The sequence below is a fragment of the Brassica napus genome, chromosome C7, assembly GCF_020379485.1.
Source record: "Brassica napus cultivar Da-Ae chromosome C7, Da-Ae, whole genome shotgun sequence".
Taxonomy (NCBI): domain Eukaryota; kingdom Viridiplantae; phylum Streptophyta; class Magnoliopsida; order Brassicales; family Brassicaceae; genus Brassica; species Brassica napus.
This window is the reverse complement of record NC_063450.1, coordinates 44565843-44589300: the sequence shown is the minus strand read 5'-3', so window position 1 is coordinate 44589300 and position 23458 is coordinate 44565843. Positions and strand designations below refer to the sequence as shown.

The 23458-nt window shown below is 39.1% G+C and overlaps 8 protein-coding genes across 10 annotated transcripts; 7 read left to right on the top strand and 1 right to left on the bottom strand.

Annotated features, from left to right (window-relative positions):
* Window positions 1-2778: 2778 nt before the first annotated feature.
* Window positions 2779-5704, top strand: LOC106444269 (protein TRANSPARENT TESTA 16). Of its 3 annotated transcripts, none has more exons than XM_048761846.1 (7): window positions 2779-3298; window positions 3438-3664; window positions 4537-4606; window positions 4724-4888; window positions 5012-5038; window positions 5141-5182; window positions 5267-5704. In XM_048761846.1, the coding sequence occupies exons 1-7, from the start codon at window positions 3290-3292 to the stop codon at window positions 5486-5488; spliced, it is 762 nt and encodes a 253-aa protein (XP_048617803.1). In that variant the 5' UTR covers window positions 2779-3289; the 3' UTR covers window positions 5489-5704.
* Window positions 5705-6132: 428 nt separating this feature from the next.
* Window positions 6133-8450, top strand: LOC106444268 (sugar transport protein 11). The gene is made up of 3 exons (XM_013885761.3): window positions 6133-6515; window positions 6599-7554; window positions 7888-8450. Exons 1-3 carry the CDS (start codon window positions 6377-6379, stop codon window positions 8359-8361), a joined length of 1569 nt encoding a protein of 522 aa, XP_013741215.1. The 5' UTR covers window positions 6133-6376; the 3' UTR covers window positions 8362-8450.
* Window positions 8451-9940: 1490 nt separating this feature from the next.
* LOC106439888 (transcription factor TCP7) lies at window positions 9941-11899 on the top strand. Its single transcript, XM_013881428.3, has one exon. It carries the CDS (start codon window positions 10640-10642, stop codon window positions 11366-11368), a length of 729 nt encoding a protein of 242 aa, XP_013736882.1. The 5' UTR covers window positions 9941-10639; the 3' UTR covers window positions 11369-11899.
* A 1871-nt stretch (window positions 11900-13770) lies between these two features.
* On the top strand, window positions 13771-15118 carry LOC106439887 (probable prefoldin subunit 5). The gene is made up of 3 exons (XM_013881427.3): window positions 13771-14144; window positions 14226-14303; window positions 14865-15118. The coding sequence occupies exons 1-3, from the start codon at window positions 13857-13859 to the stop codon at window positions 14952-14954; spliced, it is 456 nt and encodes a 151-aa protein (XP_013736881.1). The 5' UTR covers window positions 13771-13856; the 3' UTR covers window positions 14955-15118.
* LOC106439886 (dihydroorotate dehydrogenase (quinone), mitochondrial) lies at window positions 15096-17723 on the bottom strand. Its single transcript, XM_013881426.3, has 10 exons — window positions 17488-17723; window positions 17223-17305; window positions 16821-17144; window positions 16484-16739; window positions 16212-16400; window positions 16091-16120; window positions 15880-16017; window positions 15749-15786; window positions 15572-15671; window positions 15096-15362 (listed from the first exon to the last, which is right to left on the bottom strand). Exons 1-10 carry the CDS (start codon window positions 17632-17634, stop codon window positions 15288-15290), a joined length of 1380 nt encoding a protein of 459 aa, XP_013736880.1. The 5' UTR covers window positions 17635-17723; the 3' UTR covers window positions 15096-15287.
* A 37-nt stretch (window positions 17724-17760) lies between these two features.
* LOC106442432 (superoxide dismutase [Fe] 3, chloroplastic) lies at window positions 17761-19768 on the top strand. The gene is made up of 8 exons (XM_013884120.3): window positions 17761-18051; window positions 18154-18243; window positions 18465-18656; window positions 18749-18920; window positions 19023-19096; window positions 19182-19208; window positions 19294-19317; window positions 19424-19768. Exons 1-8 carry the CDS (start codon window positions 17761-17763, stop codon window positions 19547-19549), a joined length of 996 nt encoding a protein of 331 aa, XP_013739574.3. The 3' UTR covers window positions 19550-19768.
* A 151-nt stretch (window positions 19769-19919) lies between these two features.
* LOC106444267 (protein-S-isoprenylcysteine O-methyltransferase A) lies at window positions 19920-21082 on the top strand. The gene has a single exon (XM_013885759.3). The coding sequence runs from the start codon at window positions 20297-20299 to the stop codon at window positions 20912-20914; it is 618 nt and encodes a 205-aa protein (XP_013741213.1). The 5' UTR covers window positions 19920-20296; the 3' UTR covers window positions 20915-21082.
* A 72-nt stretch (window positions 21083-21154) lies between these two features.
* Window positions 21155-23453, top strand: LOC106439884 (F-box/LRR-repeat protein 4). The gene is made up of 2 exons (XM_013881424.3): window positions 21155-21870; window positions 22221-23453. Exons 1-2 carry the CDS (start codon window positions 21543-21545, stop codon window positions 23108-23110), a joined length of 1218 nt encoding a protein of 405 aa, XP_013736878.1. The 5' UTR covers window positions 21155-21542; the 3' UTR covers window positions 23111-23453.
* The last annotated feature ends 5 nt before the right edge of the window (window positions 23454-23458 follow it).

Sequence of the window (23458 nt, the reverse complement as noted above, 5' to 3'; positions counted from 1 at the left end):
GACTTTTACATGAGCAACGCTGGTACTTGAGACTTTTAAAGTCCAATCATCCGTCTCCTTAGGTTCTCCAATCTGGCCAGCAATGTGACTCAGACCTTTTTTGTGGATTAGATCAAGAGGAACATTGATAAGATGAGCCCACAGCTGAACGTGTTGAAGTGAGGGAGAAGAGTTGTCAGCATTTGCAGTCCACTGGGAGACATAGAACATGGTGGTGTCGACATACCAATAGCCCTTCAGGAGCACTTTCTGTTTGATATAGTCATTGGGGATGCGAACAAGAACAGAGTTGGTCGCAGGTGACAAGTGAATCTCCAAATGTTTACCCTTGCCCCACATGTAGTTGAGGACATTTTGAATCAGGGAGTAAGCAGGGATTCTACCAAGGAATCTGCAGACCACAAAATCTCGATGAAGTTCAGCTCCCAACTGATAGACTTCATCTGGAATGATAACTCTAGGATTCCCAGTAGGGCCATACGAGCGAGGAGAGAGTCTTTGTAGCGACCTGTCGATATTGTTCTTGACCTTATTAACCCAAGTGTTATTAGGTTGAATGGAGCCAGTAGGGAGCACATGGGCAGTCGGGGGTAAGTTTCGGGTAGTGGGTGGGGGTGGCGGGGAGTTAGATAAATTGGGGAATGGATCGGATGTATTGAGAGCGGGAGGAAGATGCTGAAGGGGCGGTGGTGCAGAGCCGAGTAATCCGTGGGGAAAAGAAGCAGAAATTCCAGAATTAGAATAGGGTTCTCTGCGTTTCACTGTAGCGTTGCTACTGTTCACAGATCTAGAATTGAAATTGGAGAGATTGATAGGGGGATTGAAGTAAGAAGATAAGAGAGAAGCAGCAGAAGCAGAATTAGAGGGAGGGTGGGAGTTCACAGCTGAAGAAACAACTTGAACAACAGTGTGTTTGGTGGGAGATTGAGAAACAAAAGAGGGGGAGGGTTTGACAGGGGATTTTCGAGAAGGAGGGATGGTGCCAAGAGGAGGGAAGTGGGAGGGATCTGGAGGGTCAGGGGGGACAAGGAAGGGTGGTGGGCGGTGGAAACATGTGATTTCATGTCATACGTCTTACTCTTTTTTTTCTGTGTCTAGATTTTACGTAAGCCTCAAAAGGAAAATAAAAAAGAATCAGAACATTTATCATTTAATTAGGAATGTTAGTAAATAAATAAATAAAACTTTATAATTACATCTATACGTAGACAAACAAGCCTGTAAGATAGAGGGATGCAGGAGAGTGGGGTAGCTGGAATGACGAAAACAGCCTTGGACCCAACTCTTCGTCTCTAATTATTAGTTTCTTAATTTAGAAACCATAACATGTTTCCTGCGAGTCTCTGACAGAACACAAGAGCTGCTTCCTTAAAAAAAATCTGATGACCCAAAATTCAAAGGAAAAGACTTTTCATTTGACCTCCAACGACTGTTATTATTGTATTGCTCACGTCACATATATGTAAATTGTCTATGTACTATTATTTTCGTTATGATGATCACTTTACCACTGTGTAAATTCGTTCGTTACTTTATCGACATTTTGGCTTCTATTTGGCATATCTGTTACAAGCATGCCATTAAAATAGTAGTTCATCAGCTCGTATTATCCGATTTTTCTTTAGTTAAAAGCAATCTGATCTGATATGCAGCTGCTGATATTACTATTAAGGTATACATTTTTCAGAAACTCTATATAATGTACATGTCACGAATTTATATGTTAGATATTTTGATAGCTAGAGGATCTATATGCCAATTTTGATTTTCAAAACTTCAACACTCCAGTTTCAGTATGTCATAAAGCTATAGTAAACCATCCAAACACACACACACACAATATTCAGATTCATTTCATAAACTGTATAATTTGCCACCACAATTTTTTTCTGTGCTTTGTGTGGTGATGTTGATGTCTAATTAAAAGACGCATGTTCCTCTCTTGTTTTCCTCTCATTTTGTAACCAAATTATTATAAAATTCAAATCATACAAAAAGATTAACAATTATTTCTTATGAAACGAGGGTAGCATGTCTTGTGCTTTGCCATCTCAGGTTTGAATTCGATTTTCGTAAGTGAATATTTGATTCAAATTGACAGAATAAAGAAGAAGATGATGATATAAACTTCACAGATAATCTAGCTTAACTACACATATATTGATTTTACTATTGAAATAAAAGAATCAAGGGCGCTTAGGAGGTGGGTAAGAAAAATAATAAAAAGTCACTTTCAAATATTGTTACACTTTGTCCTTTCCCATTTGGCTACTTTCTCTTTTGCCTTTTGCCTTTTGTGGTAACTTCCTTTCCTTATAACATTTTTTCATGAAATTTCCTTTTTGGAATCTTTATACGATTGCGTCATGCATGGCAGATCAAAGAAATTAATGGTTTAAATTTGACTGAAAAGGGACTTCTCTGCTCAAGAAATTACCATAACTGCCATTAGAGATTACAACTAACTGGTTTTTTTTTATTTACTTTGTAGTCAAGTGTTTGGTATAATATCTTGAGTAATTCACTTTACAGATAAAATAAAACGGAGATATATAATGTTTTTAACGATATTAGCGCGCACACACACACATAAAGAAAATTTTAACCATATTATAGCACACACATATATATATATAGAGTTTATTTTTACGATATTAGCAGTAACATGTAAATTAACTAACCCTAAGAAGTTGTTGATGTTGAAATAGGTAAGCCTTATATAAACATTATTTTCACTCTCCAATTTATAGAGGAAAACTTTTAAAATATATATGTAAGAAAGGAGAAGAAAAAGAGATGAAAATATTAGCATATAGAGAAAATAGAAAATAGAATTATAGTTGAAAAAAAAAGAGAAAATAGAATTATAGATTTGACCAAAAAAAATAGAATTATAGGAAATGGTAAGATGAGACCACAAGCTATAATTGATGCAATCTTGTAATCTTTAAGCTTAATAAAATTTCAGATGACCAAAAAACACACACGCTATACACACGGAGTTATAGAGAAAATAGAAAGAGTAATTAAGCACATTCTTCAGCATTAAGCCATTAACCTCTCTCCTCTTAGTGTCATCCAACCTCATATACTACTGATCTCCATTTCCAGATCCTTAGAAGAACACAGCTCAACAAAAAGTACTTTAAAAGACTGTCTTCTCCTTTTTTGTTCTTCATTCTTTCACTCTCTATCTCTATATATTTCACACTATATAACCCACGCACACACATTCTTTCGCTTCTCTCTAGTTCACACATCAAGATTCAAGAATCAAACCACCATTGAAATGAATACTGTAATTTTTTTTTTATGAATCCTGTAATTAACTCTAGGGTTTTAGATTTTTGTTTTTTTTGGCTCGTTTTATAGTTAATTAGTTAGAGATTTCTTTTTAGTTGATCTAACTTTTGACCTCACAAAAACATTTGAATCAGGAGGAAGAGGAAGGAGTGAATAAGAGGAAGAGAGGAGAGATGGGAAGAGGGAAGATCGAGATAAAGAGGATAGAGAATCGGACATCAAGACAAGTGACCTTCTCCAAGAGAAGAAGTGGTCTTATCAAGAAGACTCATGAGCTCTCTGTTCTCTGCGATGCTCACATCGGTCTCATCGTCTTCTCCGCAACCGGAAAGCTCACCGAGTACTGCTCCGACCCTTCCAAGTTAGCTCCTTCTTCTCTTCTCTTCTCTCTCAAATTAGGGTTTCTGAGATCTATACATACATGTGTATGTATTGATATCTTTTTTTTTTGTTTGGTCAACTGTATTTGATCTAATTAAATGAGGATATGATATCTCCTCGTGCTTGTGATGAACGCAGAGTTTTCATCATTAGTTTCTGAAGTAGCAGGTACCATGAAAATGTTTTAAGATTTTAATTTGGTCCAGAATTTAAGAATCTCTCCGATGCTATATATTTTATTCTTGTAGTATTTTTTTGTATATATGCGTACATGCATGTATATATATAATCATTAATGGTATAGATGGGTCAAATTCTATATATTTTCAACACCTGATGAGCAAAGAGATCTGCAAAGATTTGACATTTCTTGAACAACCTTTCTCATAAAAAGATCTCAGTCTGTGTTTGTAAAATACTGAGTAATAATTACAACGTATATACAAACATACCTATATATAAGTCTTGTTTAATAATTCGATTCAAGTACAATTAATTATAAATATGTGCTAATTAGAAATTTTAGATCTAACTCCTAAACCAGACAAACTTATTAATATATTGCCCTGCAATGTGAGAAGAAATATATTCTAGTAGTTTTAAGTTTTCTTTCACAAAACAAAGAATGGAAAACACCTTTTAATTTTTTTACCTTGTAACCGATTCTTTTGGCCAGAATATATATTAATCATTTAGTTTTTGTTTGTCAAAGTATATATAATTATATATCGATCATAATCTTGAGAATAGATGATTCGTTATTTGAGTTTTGTGTTCCTCCATTGATTATCGAAGTCTTGACGTTGTGAGATTGAATATACACATTTCATAATTACCAATATTATTGAACAGGATGCCTCAGCTCATTGAGAGATACCTGCAGACCAACGGATTGCGACTTCCTGACCCTAATGACGGCCAGGTAGAATATATATACGCACATTTATTCATTTGGTCTTTACCAATCCAAAACAACAAAAATTTAAAAAAATTCACAAGAATCTAATTTAGTATGGAGTTTTTGTGTGTATATATATAGGAGGAACTGTACCAGGAGATTGAAGTACTAAGAAGAGAGACATGTAAGCTTGAGCTCCGTCTGCGTCCATACCATGGACATGACTTAGCCTCCATTCCTCCACACGAGCTCGATGCACTAGAGCAGCAGCTCGAGCATTCTGTCCTTAAAGTCCGCGAGCGTAAGGTAAACGTAATATATGCTCATACAAATATATTCCCTTAAAACTATATTTCATTACATTTCTGTCTGATTTATCTCTATTTTTCTATCTCTAATGTTAATATATTGAAGAATGAGTTGCTGCAGCAACAGTTGGAGAATCTAAGCAGAAAGGTCGCTTCTCGAATCATTCTTTTTTTTTTAAACTATTCCTTCCAAAACTGACCTTCATACGGCGGGTTTATTGATCAATACCATGTTTTATGCATGTTTTAGAGGCGGATGCTAGAAGACGATAACAAAAATATGTACCGTTGGGTAAGTTTGGTTATTAGCTAGACAATGTTAATTTTGTTTGCACGATTGAATGACATATTTTTACTATGTATACTTATATTGCAGCTTCATGAGCACCGTACCGCGATGGAGTTTCAGCAAGCTGGGATAGAGACCAAACCAGGGGAGTATCAACAGTTTCTAGAGCAGGTTCAGTACTATAACGATCATCATCAGCAGCAGCAACAACAACCAAACAGTGTTCTTCAGCTTGCTACGCTTCCTTCGGAGATTGATCCTAATTACCATCTCCAGCTTGCTCAGCCTAATCTTCAAAACGATAATTAATCCTCGGCCATTTTTACTCTTACTATCAGGAGACAAATGAATGAATGAAGTATCATTTCTATCTTTATTACCTATTTTAATTGGCCAGTTGATGTCTTATTTTGTGTTTGTTTGGTGTGGTTATGGAACCTTTGTTTGAAGTACAATTCACATGAGAAGCACAATGAAACTTTAATTATATAATCAATCATCATTACATTATATTTTTTTTGGTAATATTTGTTCATCAATCATCATCATCACACATTTGCCAAATAGAGGTCAACTGTTTACATATCATGTTTCGCTGGATACAATAATGTTTATTAACATTGGCAAAAAGCTGTTGTTCTCTGATATTTCACAGTAAAGATTCTGCTATAAAAATTTGATGTTTGTCTTGAGAACAGTTGGCCAGCTGAAAAGCCCCCATGAGATTCCAAACGCGAACGCGATTTTAAAATGGCTAGCTTAACTCAAATTATACCTGTCAGGCTAAAGAAAGAGTGAATAACTCAAATTAGGTTATTGATTGCACATAAAGAAGGATCCAGCTTAGTGTCTTTGTAATATCTGATGGATTTATTAAGGATTTTCACTGAAAATAGATGTTTATGTATTTAGACAGAATGGGTAACAATCCCAAAATAGTCTTTAATAAACTCATTCAAGGTTGTGAAAAAAATATTCAGACAACTTTTACCAAGGTTGCAAGAACGATCAAGAAGCAAGAAAGGAGTTTCCGGAAGAACAATCTTTCTTTCATCTTTTTCTCTTCTATTTGTTTGTATTACAAAGACGAGAAAACTTGACTTCTTCTTGCCTTCTTGATCGCTCGAGCAACCATAATTATCATCTAGAGCCCCTAAAACGCTGCATTTTTTGTTTGTTTGCTTAATCGTCCACGTCATGGGAGGAGGATTTTTTGTAACCGATAGTAGCCATAGAGAAGAATATGAAGAAGGCGGTGTGACCTCTTTTGTCGTAATTGCCTGCATTGTGGCTGCAATGGGCGGTCTCCTCTTCGGTTACGATATCGGTATCTCAGGTTTGTTTCTTGCCTACCAAGAAATTTATCATGTTCTCTGTTTTATTATGTTGATTGTTCTCATGGTGAATATGTGTTTGTAGGAGGAGTGACATCAATGGAGGAGTTTCTAACGAGATTCTTCCCAGACATGCAACGTCAAATGCAAAACGAAACAGGACGCGAAACAGAATACTGCAAATACGACAACGAGCTTCTAACTCTCTTCACCTCATCTCTCTACCTCGCTGCTCTATTCGCTTCATTCCTCGCTTCATCCATCACAAGGCTCTTTGGTCGTAAAGTCTCGATGACAATCGGAGGCCTCGCGTTTCTCTCCGGAGCTCTTCTCAACGGTTTCGCTATCAGCCTCGAGATGCTGATCATCGGGAGGCTGCTTCTTGGCGTTGGCGTCGGATTCGTTAACCAAGCTGTTCCTCTCTACCTCTCTGAGATGGCTCCCGCCAAGATCAGAGGAGCTCTCAACATGGCTTTCCAGTTAGCAATCACGATGGGGATCTTAGCAGCCAACATCATCAACTACATAACCCCTAGCCTCAAGAACGGTGTGGGATGGAGATTATCTCTAGGCCTAGCCGCGGTTCCTGCCTCTGTTTTGCTCGTGGGATCGTTTTTCTTGCCGGAGACGCCGAACTCGATCCTCGAACGTGGGAACAAAGAAGAGGCTAAGAGGATGCTTCAGAAGATCAGAGGAACCATGGAGGTTGAGCATGAGTTTATGGATCTCTGCGCGGCGTGTGAGTCTGCCAAAAGCGTTCAGCATCCGTGGACGAATATAGCGCAAACTAAGTATCGACCGCAGCTTGTGTTCTGCACGTTCATCCCGTTCTTCCAGCAGCTGACCGGGATCAATGTCATCATGTTCTATGCACCTGTCTTGTTTAGGACCATTGGTTTTGGGAAGGACGCCTCTCTTATCTCCGCGGTGATTACCGGTCTTGTCAATGTCCTTTCCACCCTCGTCTCCATCTACTCTGTCGACAAATTTGGACGCCGAGGTCTGTTTCTTGCTGGTGGTATCCAGATGATAGTGACTCAGGTAACCTTAATCTTTAAATAGTGTGTATAAGAATATAAACCAACTTTAAAAAAATCTGCTAGGTGGTAATTAGGCGATTTATATGGGATTATTGATTAGACGGAGGATGCCTAAACCAATTTTTTAAACGCCGAGACCATTTTCTTAGAAATGTTAAAAATCATTTTGTTTAAGTCGATTTTGATGATTAGGTGTACGCCTAGATGCCGCATCGACCGATGATTTTCGAAGCATTGATATTATAAACTTTCATACGATGTATCATGAATAATATATAGGAGATTTAGTTAGAAGTCCATGAAATTTGACAGACTTGTTTTGCTTCGGTTTCAGGTCGCAGTTGGTTCGATTATTGGTTGGAAATTCGGAGTAAACGGGGAAGGGTCATTGTCGCCAGTCGATACACAGATACTCTTGGGGTTGATATGTCTCTACGTGGCGGGTTTTGCATGGTCGTGGGGACCGCTGGGATGGTTAGTGCCGAGTGAGATATGTCCATTGGAAATCAGATCGGCGGGACAATCGTTGAACGTGTCCGTGAACATGTTCTTCACTTTCCTCATTGGACAGTTCTTCGTGACGATGCTTTGCCACATGAAGTTTGGTCTGTTCTACTTCTTCGCCGTTTTGGTCTTGATCATGACGGTTTTCATTCACTTCTTGTTGCCAGAGACGAAAGGAGTTCCTATTGAGGAGATGGCGAGAGTGTGGAAGGATCATAGTTTCTGGGGCAAGTATGCTCGTGTTGTTGATGGTGGTGATACTGATGATGGCGATGATGTTTATGTTTTTAGTGTAAAAGCTTAAGATTAATAAAGGTGTTTTAGGATTTGATTAATTTTATTCAGAAAACGGGTCGTCTAATCTTACATATTAACAAATTACATATTAACAAAGTCTTGTCATCTTTTCTTAGATATTAAGAAGCTTATTACTTACATTCCAAGCCATGATCTTCCCCCAACATGATCGTTGTTGTTAGGGTATCGTGTCATATAACTTAATCATCTAACTCATTTTTGACAAAATGGTTTTATACCATTTACCAGTAAGTTTCTGGGCGGCAAAGACATTCATCGGAATAACCGTAAACACTATGAAATAGTGTAATCGAATATCAAAAGTAGAATTCGTTTAAACGAGAAATAGAATCCTAAAATGCGTGACTTAAACGCATTGGATGTTGGGTTTGAATTTGGATTTAAATATGTTAGATAGACTTATTTCTAATAACTTATGGTTTAAATCATATTCATGGTTATCTTTTATATTTGGTAAAATATAAAAAATGTATACCCATAGCAAAATAAATATTAGCATTGATTTGGTCAAAAACACTAATATTATCTTTGCAAGTTACGGTCAGTAGTCATGACACTTAATACTCCATAACCATGCATATACGTTTTTTGGTTTTGAAAAGAAAAACCTAGACGTAATATTTTGTGGTACTCACCTTTTCTATATAAAGCCTCATGGCAATGTAGAAATATAGTGAATTGAGATGATTAACATCAAAAATAATTTTTCCTACATTTAAATAGTTATGTTAGTATTTTTTATCTAATATACGAGAGTACAACGTAAAACTAGTTTTGTTAGGCTTTTGATAAATTGATGCAGATCAGAAGATTTGTACAGTTGTATCTTGATAATCTTAACGCTATGAAACCGTCGCATTACGGACGTTTAAAAATTTAAGAAAAGAGATTAATCATCTGAATATGCAATTCTTTTTTAATCGTTCGTTTCGGTATTGTATTTTTAAATTATATTTTTAATATTTTTTATAAATATAAGTTGTCCCTAACGTAGTAAAATAAAGTTCTTACACTTAACAATAAATAAACCGGTTTAATGAAATATTTGTTAAGGTGCGACAATAATTAGAAAATATATTAGCAAATGCTATGGGTGCATTAGGTCATGAAATAAATTATTGTCACGATATAATACAAAAGAAAATATCGACGAGACAATTAAATATAACAAAATCTTGCGTATCCGCCAAACTGTCGACAAAGGAATTTGAATAATAGAGTTTTCGACATTTGCCATTTCACGTAAAACACGTGAGACTGCAGATATTTAAATCGAATGGCAAAGAAAATAGCCTATTATAAATTTAAATAAAAAACTATAACTTAATAAGTTTTGATGTCAAAGTCTACTTACCAATCAATTACCTCACTGATTGACTCCTTTTTTTCAATCTTTTCAATAGGTAAGATGTAAATAACTTTCATCCAACAGATTAGTTTCCACCGAACTTAAAAAGTTTTATGGAACTGAACTGGTAAGAATTTTACTGGATCGAGAATAGATTTTTATCTAGTGGCTAAGAGTTACTGTGGTAACATGGCTGGCTCTGAGCTAAATTGTTTTTCCTTTTTTGAGCTAAAGTTTACACAGCACCTGCTTTTTCTCCCCAACAATTACAAAGCACCTGTTTTAAACGTTAGAAATTGTAAGTTCTTATATAGAAATTTTAGAATATCAAAATTTTTGATTTTATGGCTACCAAATTTTTGTGTGTGTTTTAAGCATCCAAATATGTTGTCAAAAAAAAAAAAAAGCATCCAAATACATACCGGGCCTGTGTGATAATAGTATCTAGATTCAGACCCGAGTTACAGTTAGTAAATAGTAAAAGGTGAGAGATTTACTCTGGTAGCGTCGGTGACGTGGCCGAAAAAACAGCATAGGATAAACGTCTCTTAAATGCACGTAACAGCCTGCATCAACCGCAGAAAGGACCGGGTCCTACCGGGTTGACCCACCACCTGGCTTAAATTCCATTGCCGGAGCGTGGCCCTCACCGGAGGTAAAGGAGCGTGAAGGTCACCGCGTCGTGACAAAAAAGTCCCCTCTAAAAAGAAAGAAAGAGAGGGAGTGAGCTGTGAAAAGGACCCACCACCCATGTGCTCTCCTTCCTGTCTCCACCAGCTCCTGCCTCTCAATCATTAGCTTCTCCTCCCTCCCTCCCTCCCTCCCTCTGAATATGTGTTTCAGATAGAGAGAGAGTATTAGAGAACTGATTAAAACAAAAGAAACCACCACCATTTTCTCTCCTCCAAAACGAACCATGTCTAATAACAACAACGACGGAGTTATGATCTCTAACGGATCTCTAATCGAACACCAGCAGAATCAGAAACAATCTTCAGACGGAGCTCTCGCCGTGAAGAAACCTCCGGCGAAAGATAGACACAGCAAAGTCGACGGACGAGGGAGGAGGATCCGTATGCCAATCATCTGCGCGGCTCGCGTGTTCCAGCTCACGAGAGAGCTCGGGCACAAATCAGACGGCCAAACAATCGAGTGGCTGCTCCGCCAAGCCGAGCCGTCGATCATCGCCGCGACGGGAACCGGCACAACTCCGGCGAGTTTCTCCACCGCGGTCCGAGGAAGCTCCACCACTATCTCCACTTCCGCGAACTGCACTCTGTCCTCGCCGCTGGATCATAAACCGTTTATACTCGGAAAACGCCTGAGAGAGGATTCAGGAGGCGGTAAGGAGGAGATGGGTTCTTTTGCTACGCCGGCTGGGTTCTGGGCGGTTCCGGCGAGGCCGGATTTCGGACAAGTATGGAGCTTTGCCTCTCATCAAGAGATGTTCTTGCAACAACAGCAGCAGCAGCAGCAGCAACCAGCTGCTGCACTGTTTGTACACCAGCAGCAACAGCAACAAGCTGCAATGGGTGAAGCTTCGGCGGCTAGAGTGGGGAACTATCTTCCGGGTCATCTTAATTTGCTTGCTTCTTTATCTGGTGGAGCTCCCGGGTCGGGTCGGAGAGAGGATGACCAACGTTGATTATGAAGTTAAAGCTCCCTTTTTAGTTTGGTATATAAAAATATTAATCTCTGTCTTCTCTATTGTCATCGATCAATCTCCTGCATTGTTTTACCCGAGTGGCTTATCTCTCTCTATGTGTGTGTGTCTTAGTTTTTTTTAGAGATTGGTTGAATGATTCCAAGAGTGATTTGAGAGTATGGTTAGTGTTTTAAGTTTAAGATTAGGGTTTAGGGTTTAAGAACCTGTGTGTCAGAGAGGTTTTTGTTATTTTTTTTTTTGTGGAAGATCGATATCTCATCGGAACCAAGATTTTACTTTTAAGTACCTCATGTAGGGTAATGAAGAAACCGCGGAGGTTTTTTTTTGGCCCCCTTCTTGTCTGGTTTTTCCGGCGAAATAGAGCCGTCGTCTAAAATTCCAGATACTATATTATATTGTTTGTTTTTTTTCTGTTGCTAATTGTGTAATGTGTTACAACAATTGTGGCGAGCAAAGTGCGCAAGCTGTTAACCACATTATTATTTTAATAAATGTTCCATTCTTGGTGTTTGTTTGTTTGGTTCCCTTTCTCTGCATTTATTTTACAGACAAAAGCTTTTATGTGAGTGTGATTGTCTCGCTGAAATCGAAATGGAGGATGGATGAATCTACATATGGATTGTGAGTTTCAGACGGTTGTTTTCTTGGGGTTTCGCGTCTCGGTTTGAATTCAAAAACAGAGGATTAAGTAAATATAGAAAAGACGAAGCAGAGGCGTGTCATCTGTCTGAAATCTCTTCAACTTTTATTGCCCACTTGTTTCCTAAGAATTTATGTCACGTTAGTCAGATAGAAGATTGACTCGTAATTTTTACTGCTGAAGAGTTAAAACCAAAAGGTGACAGGATTATCTGTAGAATCAGGTTCTCTATATTTTTGTTCAAGAGGCATAATAAGCTCTAGCAAAACTGAACGAATAAGAGGAGTTATAATAATGTCTCGTCTCAGAGTAGCAGCTACTCAGATATGTGGCGCATCCACAATCAAAATTTCTAACTGATTATTTTAATGCTTTTTATTTTATTTTGGCCAGAGTAAGTAATTTAAATCTTGGTGAAGGACAGGTGCGAAAAATAAAGTTAGTTACTAAAACTATAGTTTAATTTCCCGTGATACATTCAAAGCTTGAAGTAGTAAAAATTTCATGCAACGCATATGACGTTAGAATTGAAAAGTATGCTATATTACAGTTAATGACTTAATGCGTAGATAATGTTAATTGTAGTTTCATATTTTCGATCATAGCTACATTTATTGAATGTTGTTCATTTATCACAGTTCTATTTTGATGAATACTATCAAAGTGATTAGATGGGTTTCTGCTGACCAAAAAAAGATTAGATAGATTTTCTTAGATAATTTAGGCGGCCCTAACCAATCAACGAATTAAACAATTTGCCATAAAATAAGAATTCCATTAATGGAAAGATCTTAACGGAAAAGTTGGTGTTTTCATTTCTTAATTAGTACTAGAGTAATTAACACTCAGCTATCTAATATAATGCAAATAATTATAGGTGGGGATATAAAGTAATCAACTCGTATCAAAACATACCGTACCTTTTATTGTCGAATCATCCAAAATGACCCCAACTCCAATAATGGTCATGGTCCCATTCTTGTCTACCAAAAATAATTTCTATAGGTTGGCAAATGATAATATTAATAAAATTATTTTGTCTATATGGCATTTTGGACCGACACATGTAAGTAAATAGCTTCAATCTACCAGCTCTGTGCCGTATTAAATATTACCAAGAAAAACAGAAGGAGTTGATTACTAAAAATCATTATAGAAAGACTCAAGACTTTTAAATTCTACGAATATAATTCAATCGTACATTAAAGAGATCAACCCTAAAATAAATATCGACACTTTTTACCAAAAAATATAAATATCGGTGGAGGCTTTCGGTATTGAAGCTCCGACGAAACGAGGTGTATGGTGGTGGTTTTCCGGCGGTGCTCCGATGCGGCGATGGTCAAGTTGAGGCATAGGTGACGCGTGTCGCGCTGACGACGAGATCTCAACACGCGTCCAGTTTCCTTGAGGCATGGGTCACTAAGGACGCGTCCGGCCCGCTTAGTGGGGTACTTTCGGTTTGGGCCGTAGGCCCGTTTAGTTGGTTTGTGTATGCCCTCTCGTGATGGGCTTTAAGTAGTAGTTTATTGGACTTTGTTTCGGTACTGTTGTTGGGCTTAGTTTCCTTTATTAATAAAAAATAACTTGGCGGAAAAAAAAAAATAGTAACGGAGCAGTGTGTAAAAAACATACGACATGTAAGGTCGACAATGTTTTTTAAAAATAATTTCAGGAACACTTTCTCGCGCGGTTAAATGGACTTATATGGGCCTTAGTATGGTAATTAATGGGCCGGCTTTCGTCTCTAACGATAACTCCACTTAATGGGCCAGACATTGTCTCGCAGTACGGAGAAGTGCTTTCGCCGCAGCTGAGAGAGAGAGAATGGCGTCATCATCGGCGAGAGGAGAGCTGGAGAAGATGGGGATCGATCAGCTGAAAGCGTTGAAGGAGCAAGCGGATCTGGAAGTGAATCTCCTCCAGGACAGTCTCAACAACATCCGCACAGCCAACGCTCGCCTCGAATCCGCCGCGGGAGCTCTAAACGATCTCTCTCTTAGACCTCAAGGTAAGAAGATGCTTGTGCCACTCACTGCGTCTCTCTACGTGCCTGGGACACTTGATGAGGCTGATAAGGTTCTAGTTGATATCGGCACTGGTTACTTCATAGAGGTACAATACAAATATAGATAAAGAAGTGTGATTAGGAGTTGTTTGTTAACTCCTGTGAAGAAGTTGAATATGTGTGTGTAGAAAACAATGGAGGATGGAAAAGACTATTGTCAAAGGAAGATCAACTTGTTGAAATCCAACTATGAACAACTCTTTGAGGTATGCTTTTGGGTAGATCCTGATTGGGGGAAAAAAACATATAGATTATGCCTTAGAAGTGTCCTCATTAACGTTTACCAATGCTGTGTAATTAGTAAGTGGATAGAATGGAATCGGATTCTATAACTAATGTTTTGTTTCCTTTTATCTCAACATTATAGGCTCTTTTTAGTGACTGATCCAATGTAAATGTAAAAAAAAAAAGGTTGAGGGATGATAGTTTAATAGCTGCTAGAGCCTTTGGTTGGTTATTTTATACACATTAACAAACACTCCTTAGAGCCATAGATATGCAGCATTCATTTTTAGTAGTGTATCCATCATTTCAATCCACATTCGATGTGATGTTCCAGTACTTGTTGTTAGTTCTGACCTATTGTTTCCGTTTATCAAGGATGCTCTCTCCTTCCGTTTTCTTTGTCCTTCAATGAGTATATTTATTAACGTTAATCTTGCATCATTGCCAAGTTGTTCCAATACCCTTTTGTTTCAAGACCTATGTCTACAGCTTACCCGATAATTTTGTTTTGAGGTTTAAGAATGTTTGTTGTTTAATGCAAGGTGTTGGCCAAGAAGAAAAGCGTGGCAGATGAAGCCGGGATGATCTTGCAGGGTAAAGTTAGACAGTTACAAGCAGCAACCACGTCCTGAAAATTCTTCATTCTCTTGTGGCTTTTACTATTTTGATGTTTTGAGACTGCACATTTGTTTTGTCTGATCAGTTTTGTAACGAATCTTATGATCTCAAATCGGGATATGTTTTGTGTTCTATAAGAACTTTGTGCTGTAATATCAAAGAGAACAATTGTTGCTTAGTTATTTCCCATAAAGTAAGAGCAAAGAAACAGAAGCCATCAATGTTATTGTTTAGGCAGAAAGAAACAACTGAATCAATGAAATTTAAATACAACTCTTTTGTTTTTGTTGTTGTAAGAAAAGGACTCTCTATCCTCTCCGTAGTTTGTTCTTGTTCGTGTTTGATCATCATCGGTGATCTGCACCAATTGCTTCTTCGATCGACTTGAAGCCGTCCCTTTCTAAGCAACTCACCAGTTCCTCCTATTGCACCAAAATTACATGAACACAAGTATCAACGAAGACATTATCTGAAGAAGCCTATATGCAGAATTGACTAGAAGAGATGTTTACTTCAGTTCTCAACACCAAAAGATTCATGAATCTTGTGAATTTTCACTTTGTGAATGTAGCTTTTAGACTTCTCTATGCTTATTAAACTTCCCCGATCCCAGAAAAGACCAGTAAAATACCTTTATTTGTGGGATGAGAGCAGGTCCACCATACGCAAACCCAGTGTACAGCTGAACAAGAGTAGCTCCAGCTCTTATCTTCTTGTAAGCATCCTCACCACTGAAGAAAAATCATCTGAATCAAAATTTTGTGTGTTTGTTTTCCTCACAATATAAAATCATGTTAAAGACGTTTACCTGCTAACACCACCGCAGCCTATCAGTGGAATTTTTCCCTAAGTAAGATGTCATGCAAAAAGCCAATAACCAGAATCAGAAATGTTTTAGTTCCTTGATATCTCTTTTTAGATTAAAAAAGAAAAACTTACTCGTGTCAAGGTGTACATCTCTCTCAACATGTTGGTGGAGAGAGGAAAGAGCGGTTTCCCGCTCAAACCACCTGTTTCTGTTGCCACTGGGTTGTTGCTTACAGGATCTGGCCTCGAGACTGTTGTATTTGATATGATCTATAGGACAATCACAAAAAACAGTATTATCACTGATGAAACATAGGTTAGTTCGTGTATCAAGATAACTTACCAGCCCATCCAAGTGGAGAGCAAGAGCAACCTACACAAGCCAATACCAATACAATGTTGTAAGAGCCATTTTACTTGGTGGAAAGTATTGAGTTTTGTTTTTTTTCTAAATTACAACTCACCGCTGCAATATCTTCAAGCTCTCCTCTGGATAGATCAGGAGCAATCTTCACAAGAAGAGGAGGAGGACCATCATCACCCCACTGCATCTCATCCCTAGCAGCTTGTACCTTCTTTACAAGGTCCTTCAACTGTTTCCTCCCCTGAAGCATCCTCAGCCCTGCTGTGTTGGGTGATGAAACATTTATAACCTGTAGAGAAAAATAAAAATGAAAAAAATTAGGAGCAAATAATTCTATGGTAGGGAAGATCAAATGAATGCTCTATATATTACCAAGTAATCAGCATATTGGGATAAGTTATGAACTCCCTGGACATAATCAGCAGCTGCATCTTCACTTGTCTTGTTCTTTCCAAGGTTGACTCCAAGTATACCAGGTCCGGATTTGCCCCCTGGTTTAACTTCATCACCTGGAGATGACGAAGTGCCTGATGTTTCCGCCAACATTCTTTTACCATGTTGAGCACCCAACCGCTTTGCAACCACAACAATCCCTTCACTGTTAAACCCACACCTATTGATAATGGCTCTGGAAGGACAAGAAGCAAAGATTATTCAGTAGTTGAGATTATCTGAAACATTAAAAGGTCATGGATTTTGAGATTCTCACCCATCTTCACGTAATCTGAAGATACGTGGCTTAGGGTTGCCTTCTTGTGGAACTGGAGTTACAGAGCCAACCTCAACAAAGCCAAACCCAAGTCCTAGCAATCCCTCTGTGGCTTCAGCGTTTTTGTCGAATCCAGCAGCAAGACCTATTGGGTTTGAAAACTTCCTTCCCCAAACTTCAAGTCCCAAGATCTGTGGATCAGGCCTCTTCTCTCTAGGCACCCACCCGCGAGCAGCAGCCGTGACGGCCAGCTTGTGCGCAAACTCAGCATCCAGAAGAGCAAAGAGAGGGTTAACAACCTTTGTTGCTGAGAACAGCCACCCACTGTCCAACACACAAGATGGATCAAAATTAACAAGGAGAATAAAAGACAAAGATACGTAATGTCACAGGCACTAGTACCAGAAGGTTGCTTCATCTGCAGTACTGACATAAGCTCCTCCAGCTATGGCAAGACCAATGGTGGCTCCTGTCAATATCCTTCCCTAAAAAATTTAAAGCTTCATACTTTGAGAACTGAGAAACTGATTTGGTCTTGTAAGAGCCAAAAATGATCTAAATCTACTGCACAATATATAACTATATAAGCATTTGATGATACAAATTCTAGTAGACAGCCTAAAAAGATTGATTTTTTCAAACAAGAGATTGATCCAAAGGTGCTTACTTTTTTGGAAAAGTGAGGGACTTTAGGTGTAGAGGAAGCCGCGCCAGGAGCAGCAGAAGAAGAGTTTCGAATCGCTCCAAGAGGATTCCTTCTGAGCAAAAACTCTCTCGCCCATTTAGCCGACGATGTCGCAGCTCTTCCAGCCATTAGTTTGATCAAAAAGTCAACAGAATTAGAAAAAAAGGATTGCTTTTTCAGACAACCCAGATAGATACCTAAGGGTTTTAGGCTTTGAGCTCACGGCTTGATGACAGAGGAGGCTACGCTATTGCGATGGTCGGTTTCAGAGAATTTGCTAAAACCCTTGCTGTTGCACACCTCCCTTCCGGTTCGCTTAACCGGTTGATTTTTGTTAACCGGAGGGGAAACCTCCCTAGTTTTTTTTATAATTTTATAATATCAACCGGATCGAACCAACAGATTGATAAGGCCACTGTCGGAATCGCAGGAGTGAAGAAGCAACTCTGTTTTCTAACAATGGCTTCTTGTGTTGTGACGACAGGCAGTTTCTGTAGTATTACAGATTCTAGTATACGTTTGAAATCCTCCAAGCTTGTCCATCTGGTTCGACTCCTTAATTTGAAAATCCCCTTGTGGTTTTTGCTTCTGTTATCTTATAATCACTAAAGCTTTTGAATTTTCGTGTGTTTTTTGGTTTCTGTTTAGAGTAATCAGCAGAGAAGACGCTCTCTTGTGTCCCGGGGCGGTTTAAAGGTTGAAGCTTACTATGGTCTAAAGACCCCTCCTTATCCTCTTGTAAGTCTTAAATGAGACAGATGCTTTTATCTTTGTGTTGCTTATTGATTCTCAGTTTAGTATGTGTCTCTTGCTTCGGTATATTCTCTAATAATCACATAGATTGTGAAAAGTTTGTTAATTTTGGGTGAAAGGTGTAGTGATCTTAGAGAAAAAAAAAATTGCATCTTGATCTTATTAGAACATGTTTTTGTTGATATTGAATACAATATGTGAATTAGGATGCTTTGGAACCGTATATGAGTAAAAGAACACTAGAAGTGCATTGGGGTAAACACCACCGAGGCTATGTAGACAATCTAAACAAACAGTTAGGGAAAGATGATAGGCTCTATGGATACACCATGGAAGAGCTTATCAAGGCGACATACAACAACGGGAATCCTTTGCCTGAGTTCAACAACGCTGCGCAGGTAAACTTGACTTTCTAAGCTGGCTTCTTGTATGTACACAGTTCACCTGAGGGGGGGGGGGGACAACAAGCTAATGTTTGTTTGTTTTAAAGGTCTATAACCATGATTTCTTCTGGGAGTCAATGCAACCTGGTGGTGGAGACATGCCTCAAAAGGGTGTTCTTGAGCAGATTGAGAAAGATTTTGGGTCATTCACGAATTTCAGAGAGAAGTTTACTGATGCAGCTCTTACTCAGTTTGGTTCTGGCTGGGTCTGGCTTGTTTGTGAGATAACTCTACAAGCTTTTTCACTTGTTATAGATTAACTTGAAACTAAAAGAATGACTCTGAGCTTGATTCTCTTTTTTTTTTGGGGGGGATTTTCAGTGAAGAGGGAAGAGAGAAGACTTGAAGTGGTGAAAACCTCAAACGCCATTAACCCACTAGTGTGGGATGATATTGTATGTGAGAGAGTCTCATTAGTTTTTTCTTGTTATAATGTGATGTTTCCTCTTGATCACATGTATTTTTTGTTGTTGTTTACAGCCAATTATCAGCTTGGATGTGTGGGAGGTATAATACTATCTCCTCTCTTACATCAAGAAACATTTAGAAATGAATCTTGTAATATACTGCGTTTTCATTTCTTTATCTGCAGCACTCTTATTACCTAGACTACAAGGTAACAAGCTAGCTTCAGTTTCAACAATCTTTTGTTTTTAATGTTCATTCAAGAAAAGGCTGATGAGTGTTTTTTAATGTTTTCCGTGGGGTGGTGGTGGTGGTAGAACGAGAGGGGTAGGTACATAAACTCGTTTCTGAACCATTTGGTGTCGTGGAACGCTGCAATGAGTAGGATGGCACGTGCTGAGGCGTTTGTGAATCTTGGTGAACCCAACATCCCAATTGCCTAAGCTCAAAAAAAAAAAAAAAAAAAAACTCTTTCTCGAAGAGTCCATATCCTTACAAAAAGGCTTTAGGCAGAGTCTAATTTTTGCAACAGGGGTCCCAAACAAGAAGCAAGTGCTTTCTCATGTGACCGATCTTTTTTAGCTTTATGTAACCGAGAGAGAGTTCAATATGACACAGACTTGTTTGTTATTTTACTTAAAAGATTTTGGTAGAGTTACTTCCTTGAACAACCAAGTCAAAAGTTACTAAACATCACAATCTCTTATCAGTCAACCTTCCATATGATATGATATGTCAAAGTAATTTAATCTTCGAGTATACACAAACAGTAGGTTTCTTCTCCTTCCTTGGTCTTCATCTCCTCAGATTACGATTTGGCTATATGGCACAATCTACCTCTTCGACGTAAAGGTATAAACTTTCTTCTTCTTCCTTACGTTCAAAAATCATCTCTCTGGCTGCTTCCTCAGCGTCGCATAGTTTCCTGTTTCTACCAATTCGTTTCTCGCAGAAGCTCTCAATTAATTGATTATCTCGCTACGACTCATGCCCATAAAGTGCGTTATTAAAAGGGAAGTCTTTTCTGTTAAATAAACAGTTTCAAAAGGCTAAGTGTCTAGAGTTTCTGTTGGTTGGTTGATGTTTTGTGTAGAATCGAATAGTGGCATGTTCAGTGTCTGATCAACCCAGTGAACACTCTAGTTTTAGTCCTGACTTAATAAAAAAGACTTTCTTTGATTAATGAAAAAATGACAGAGATCTTCAGTGACACCACCGGCATCAGACAGTTATCTCAGATGCTACTATCATTAACCTTCTTCCACACATCAGAATACATTCTAGCCATCGCCATTCACGGAGCCTCCAACGTATCTCTAACCTCACTTTTGATCAGCAAGCGCTACGCTTTAGCCATGCTATTGGCCCTGGTCGAACACCTTACCGAGATTACCCTCTTCCCGGAGCTGAAACAACAACACACGTGGTGGGTCAGCAGTTTTGGACTCGTAATGATCATCATCGGCGAAACCATCAGGAAAACAGCTATCATAACAGCGGGGAGATCGTTCACACACTTGATAAAGACCAACCACCACGAGGAGGAGGATCACAGGCTTGTGACTCATGGAGTGTATAGACTGATGAGGCATCCGAGCTACTGCGGGTTTCTCGTCTGGTCGGTTGGCACACAGGTTATGCTGTGTAATCCTGTTTCAGCTGTTTTGTTCACGGTTGTGGTGTGGCGGTTTTTCGCTGAGAGGATAGCGTATGAGGAGTGTTTTCTGAACCAGTCTTTTGGAGTAGAGTATGTGGAGTATGCAGAGAGTGTTGCTTCTGGTATTCCCTTTGTACTCTTGACACTTTAATCATATGTGAGTAGACCAGACCACACAGGCTTTATCTCAAAGGTGAGAACACAAGCAAACGAAGGAGGATTCACACAAATGACACTCCATTTTAAAGATTTGTGTAACAGATTCAATAACGGTTACAAAAGTGGTGTGTGTGTGTGTGTTTTAAAGACAAGATTATAACTTTAGACGCAAATTTGGAATTTTTTTAATATTGATTTTGTATATCTGAAAGCCAGAAAAGTGGAAGAAGACAAGCAACTAAAGTAAAGGAAGAAAGACAGCAACACATGTCTTCTCTCAATCTCTCAATTGGTTGACTTTCATTGGTTGAGTGTCTGTTAGAGACCAAACAAAAAACAAAGGAGACCGCCATTGGAAGTGCTCAATGATAAGACGCATCTCCTTTGTTACTAAAATTCCTGAATTGCCCCCATCCACCCGAACATGGAGAGATGAGGAGGATCTTTGCGTCATCTTCACATCAGAGTCTTTATTGCCTTTCCTTGTACCACAGGATCCGTAAGTAAGTCTCATCTAATCTAACAACACCCCCTTTTAACAGCAAGAGAGAAGAGGAAGACATCAGCTGAGAAAGAGAGGTTTAGATTAAGATTAGGCCTAATCCTCTCTCTCTCTGGACATGGCCTCGGTCTGCGTTAACGATGCTTTGACCGACGACGAGCTGAGGTGGATACTGTCGAGGCTAGACACGGAAAAGGACAAGGAAGTGTTCGGTCTCGTCTGCAAGCGGTGGCTGTATCTGCAGAGCACCGACCGGAAGAAGCTGGCGGCGCGTGCTGGTCCGCACATGCTCGGACGCCTCGCATCCAGGTTCACTCGGATCGTGGAGCTGGACTTGTCTCAGTCAGTCTCGAGGTCGTTTTATCCAGGCGTCACTGACTCTGATCTCGCTGTCATCGCCGAGGGATTCAAGTGCCTCAGAGTCTTGAATCTGCATACCTGTAAAGGTACTTGATTTGGAAAACAATTAAAAGTCTTCCTCTTTATCTATTTGTGTTTCATATCTGATTAAAAAGGAAGAATTTTTAAGACAGTATAGGTGTTAGATTTGTTCTCTGATGATTCATCAAAAGGGGAACTATGATTTTGTTTTATTAACATCTCTATGATTGCTTCTCTTTGTGTATTGATGGTATGGATGTTCTGTCTGAACTTCCTGGTGTCTGTATAAGCCTGTTTCTTTGCCAAGTGGATGGCTTATGTGTTGGTGAAACCAATACTTTGGAGGGATATGTTTCTGTTTGTATCCTTTGGGTTGTTGTGAATATTGTGTAATGATTTTGACTACTGTGAACAGGTATTACAGATACTGGTTTAGCCTCAATTGGGCGATGTCTCTCTCTTCTGCAGTTTCTTGATGTATCATACTGCAGAAAGCTCTCAGACAAAGGACTCTCAGCCGTTGCAGAAGGCTGCCATGATCTGAGAGCATTGCATCTAGCTGGATGTCGCTTCATCACCGACGAAACACTGAAATCACTTTCTCAGAGATGCCGCGACCTGGAAGCTCTCGGGCTCCAAGGCTGCACCAACATAACCGATTCAGGCCTTGCTGATCTTGTGAAAGGATGCAGAAAGATTAAAGCTTTGGATATCAACAAATGCAGCAACGTGGGAGACGCTGGAGTTTCCTCTGTGGCCAAAGCTTGTGCTTCTTCGCTCAAGACGCTCAAGTTGCTGGACTGTTACAAAGTTGGGGACGAGTCTGTATCCTCCCTGTCTCAGTTCTGCAAGAATCTGGAGACTCTGATCATCGGTGGATGCAGAGACATCTCTGATGAGTCGATCGTATTGCTGGCGGATTCTTGCAGAGACGGGCTCAAGAACCTGAGGATGGACTGGTGCTTGAATGTAACCGACTCTTCACTTACCTGCGTCCTGAAGCAGTGCAAGAGCTTGGAGGCTCTTGATATCGGTTGCTGCGAAGAGGTGACTGACAATGCTTTCCAGGGTTTGGGGAGCGAAGATGTTTTGGGGTTGAAGGTTTTGAAGGTGAGCAACTGTCCTAAGATCACAGTTGCGGGGATAGGCAAGCTTTTGGAGAAATGCAGCTCTCTGGAGTATTTGGATGTGAGGTCTCTTCCGCATGTGACGGAAGTGAGATGCAGTGAAGCTGGTCTCGAGTTCCCTGCGTGTTGTAAAGTTAACTTTTCGGGAAGTTTAACCGAGCCAGATGTTCTGCTTTGATGATTGTTGCTGTTGGGAAGATTGTCTGTGGTGTGCCCTAAACCCTCTGTGATCTCACTCTATTCTCTCTCTCTTTCTCTCTCTCTCTGTGTCACGTGTATGAGTGGACTCATGGCTTATGGTTCATCAGTGAGTCCTTCTCTGAAGATTTTGTACATTATTGTGCATTGTATAATTGGTTGTGACGGCTCCCTTGATTATTATCCAGTAAGTGTGTGTGTATTTTTCGTTGGATCTGATATTTGGAAGAATCTGATTCTCTAATGTAATACAATGGAGCAAAGTGTGTGTGTTTGTCCTAAAGCTTTTGTTGTGATCAATGAAGCTTCTTTGATTTGGATCAGCTAA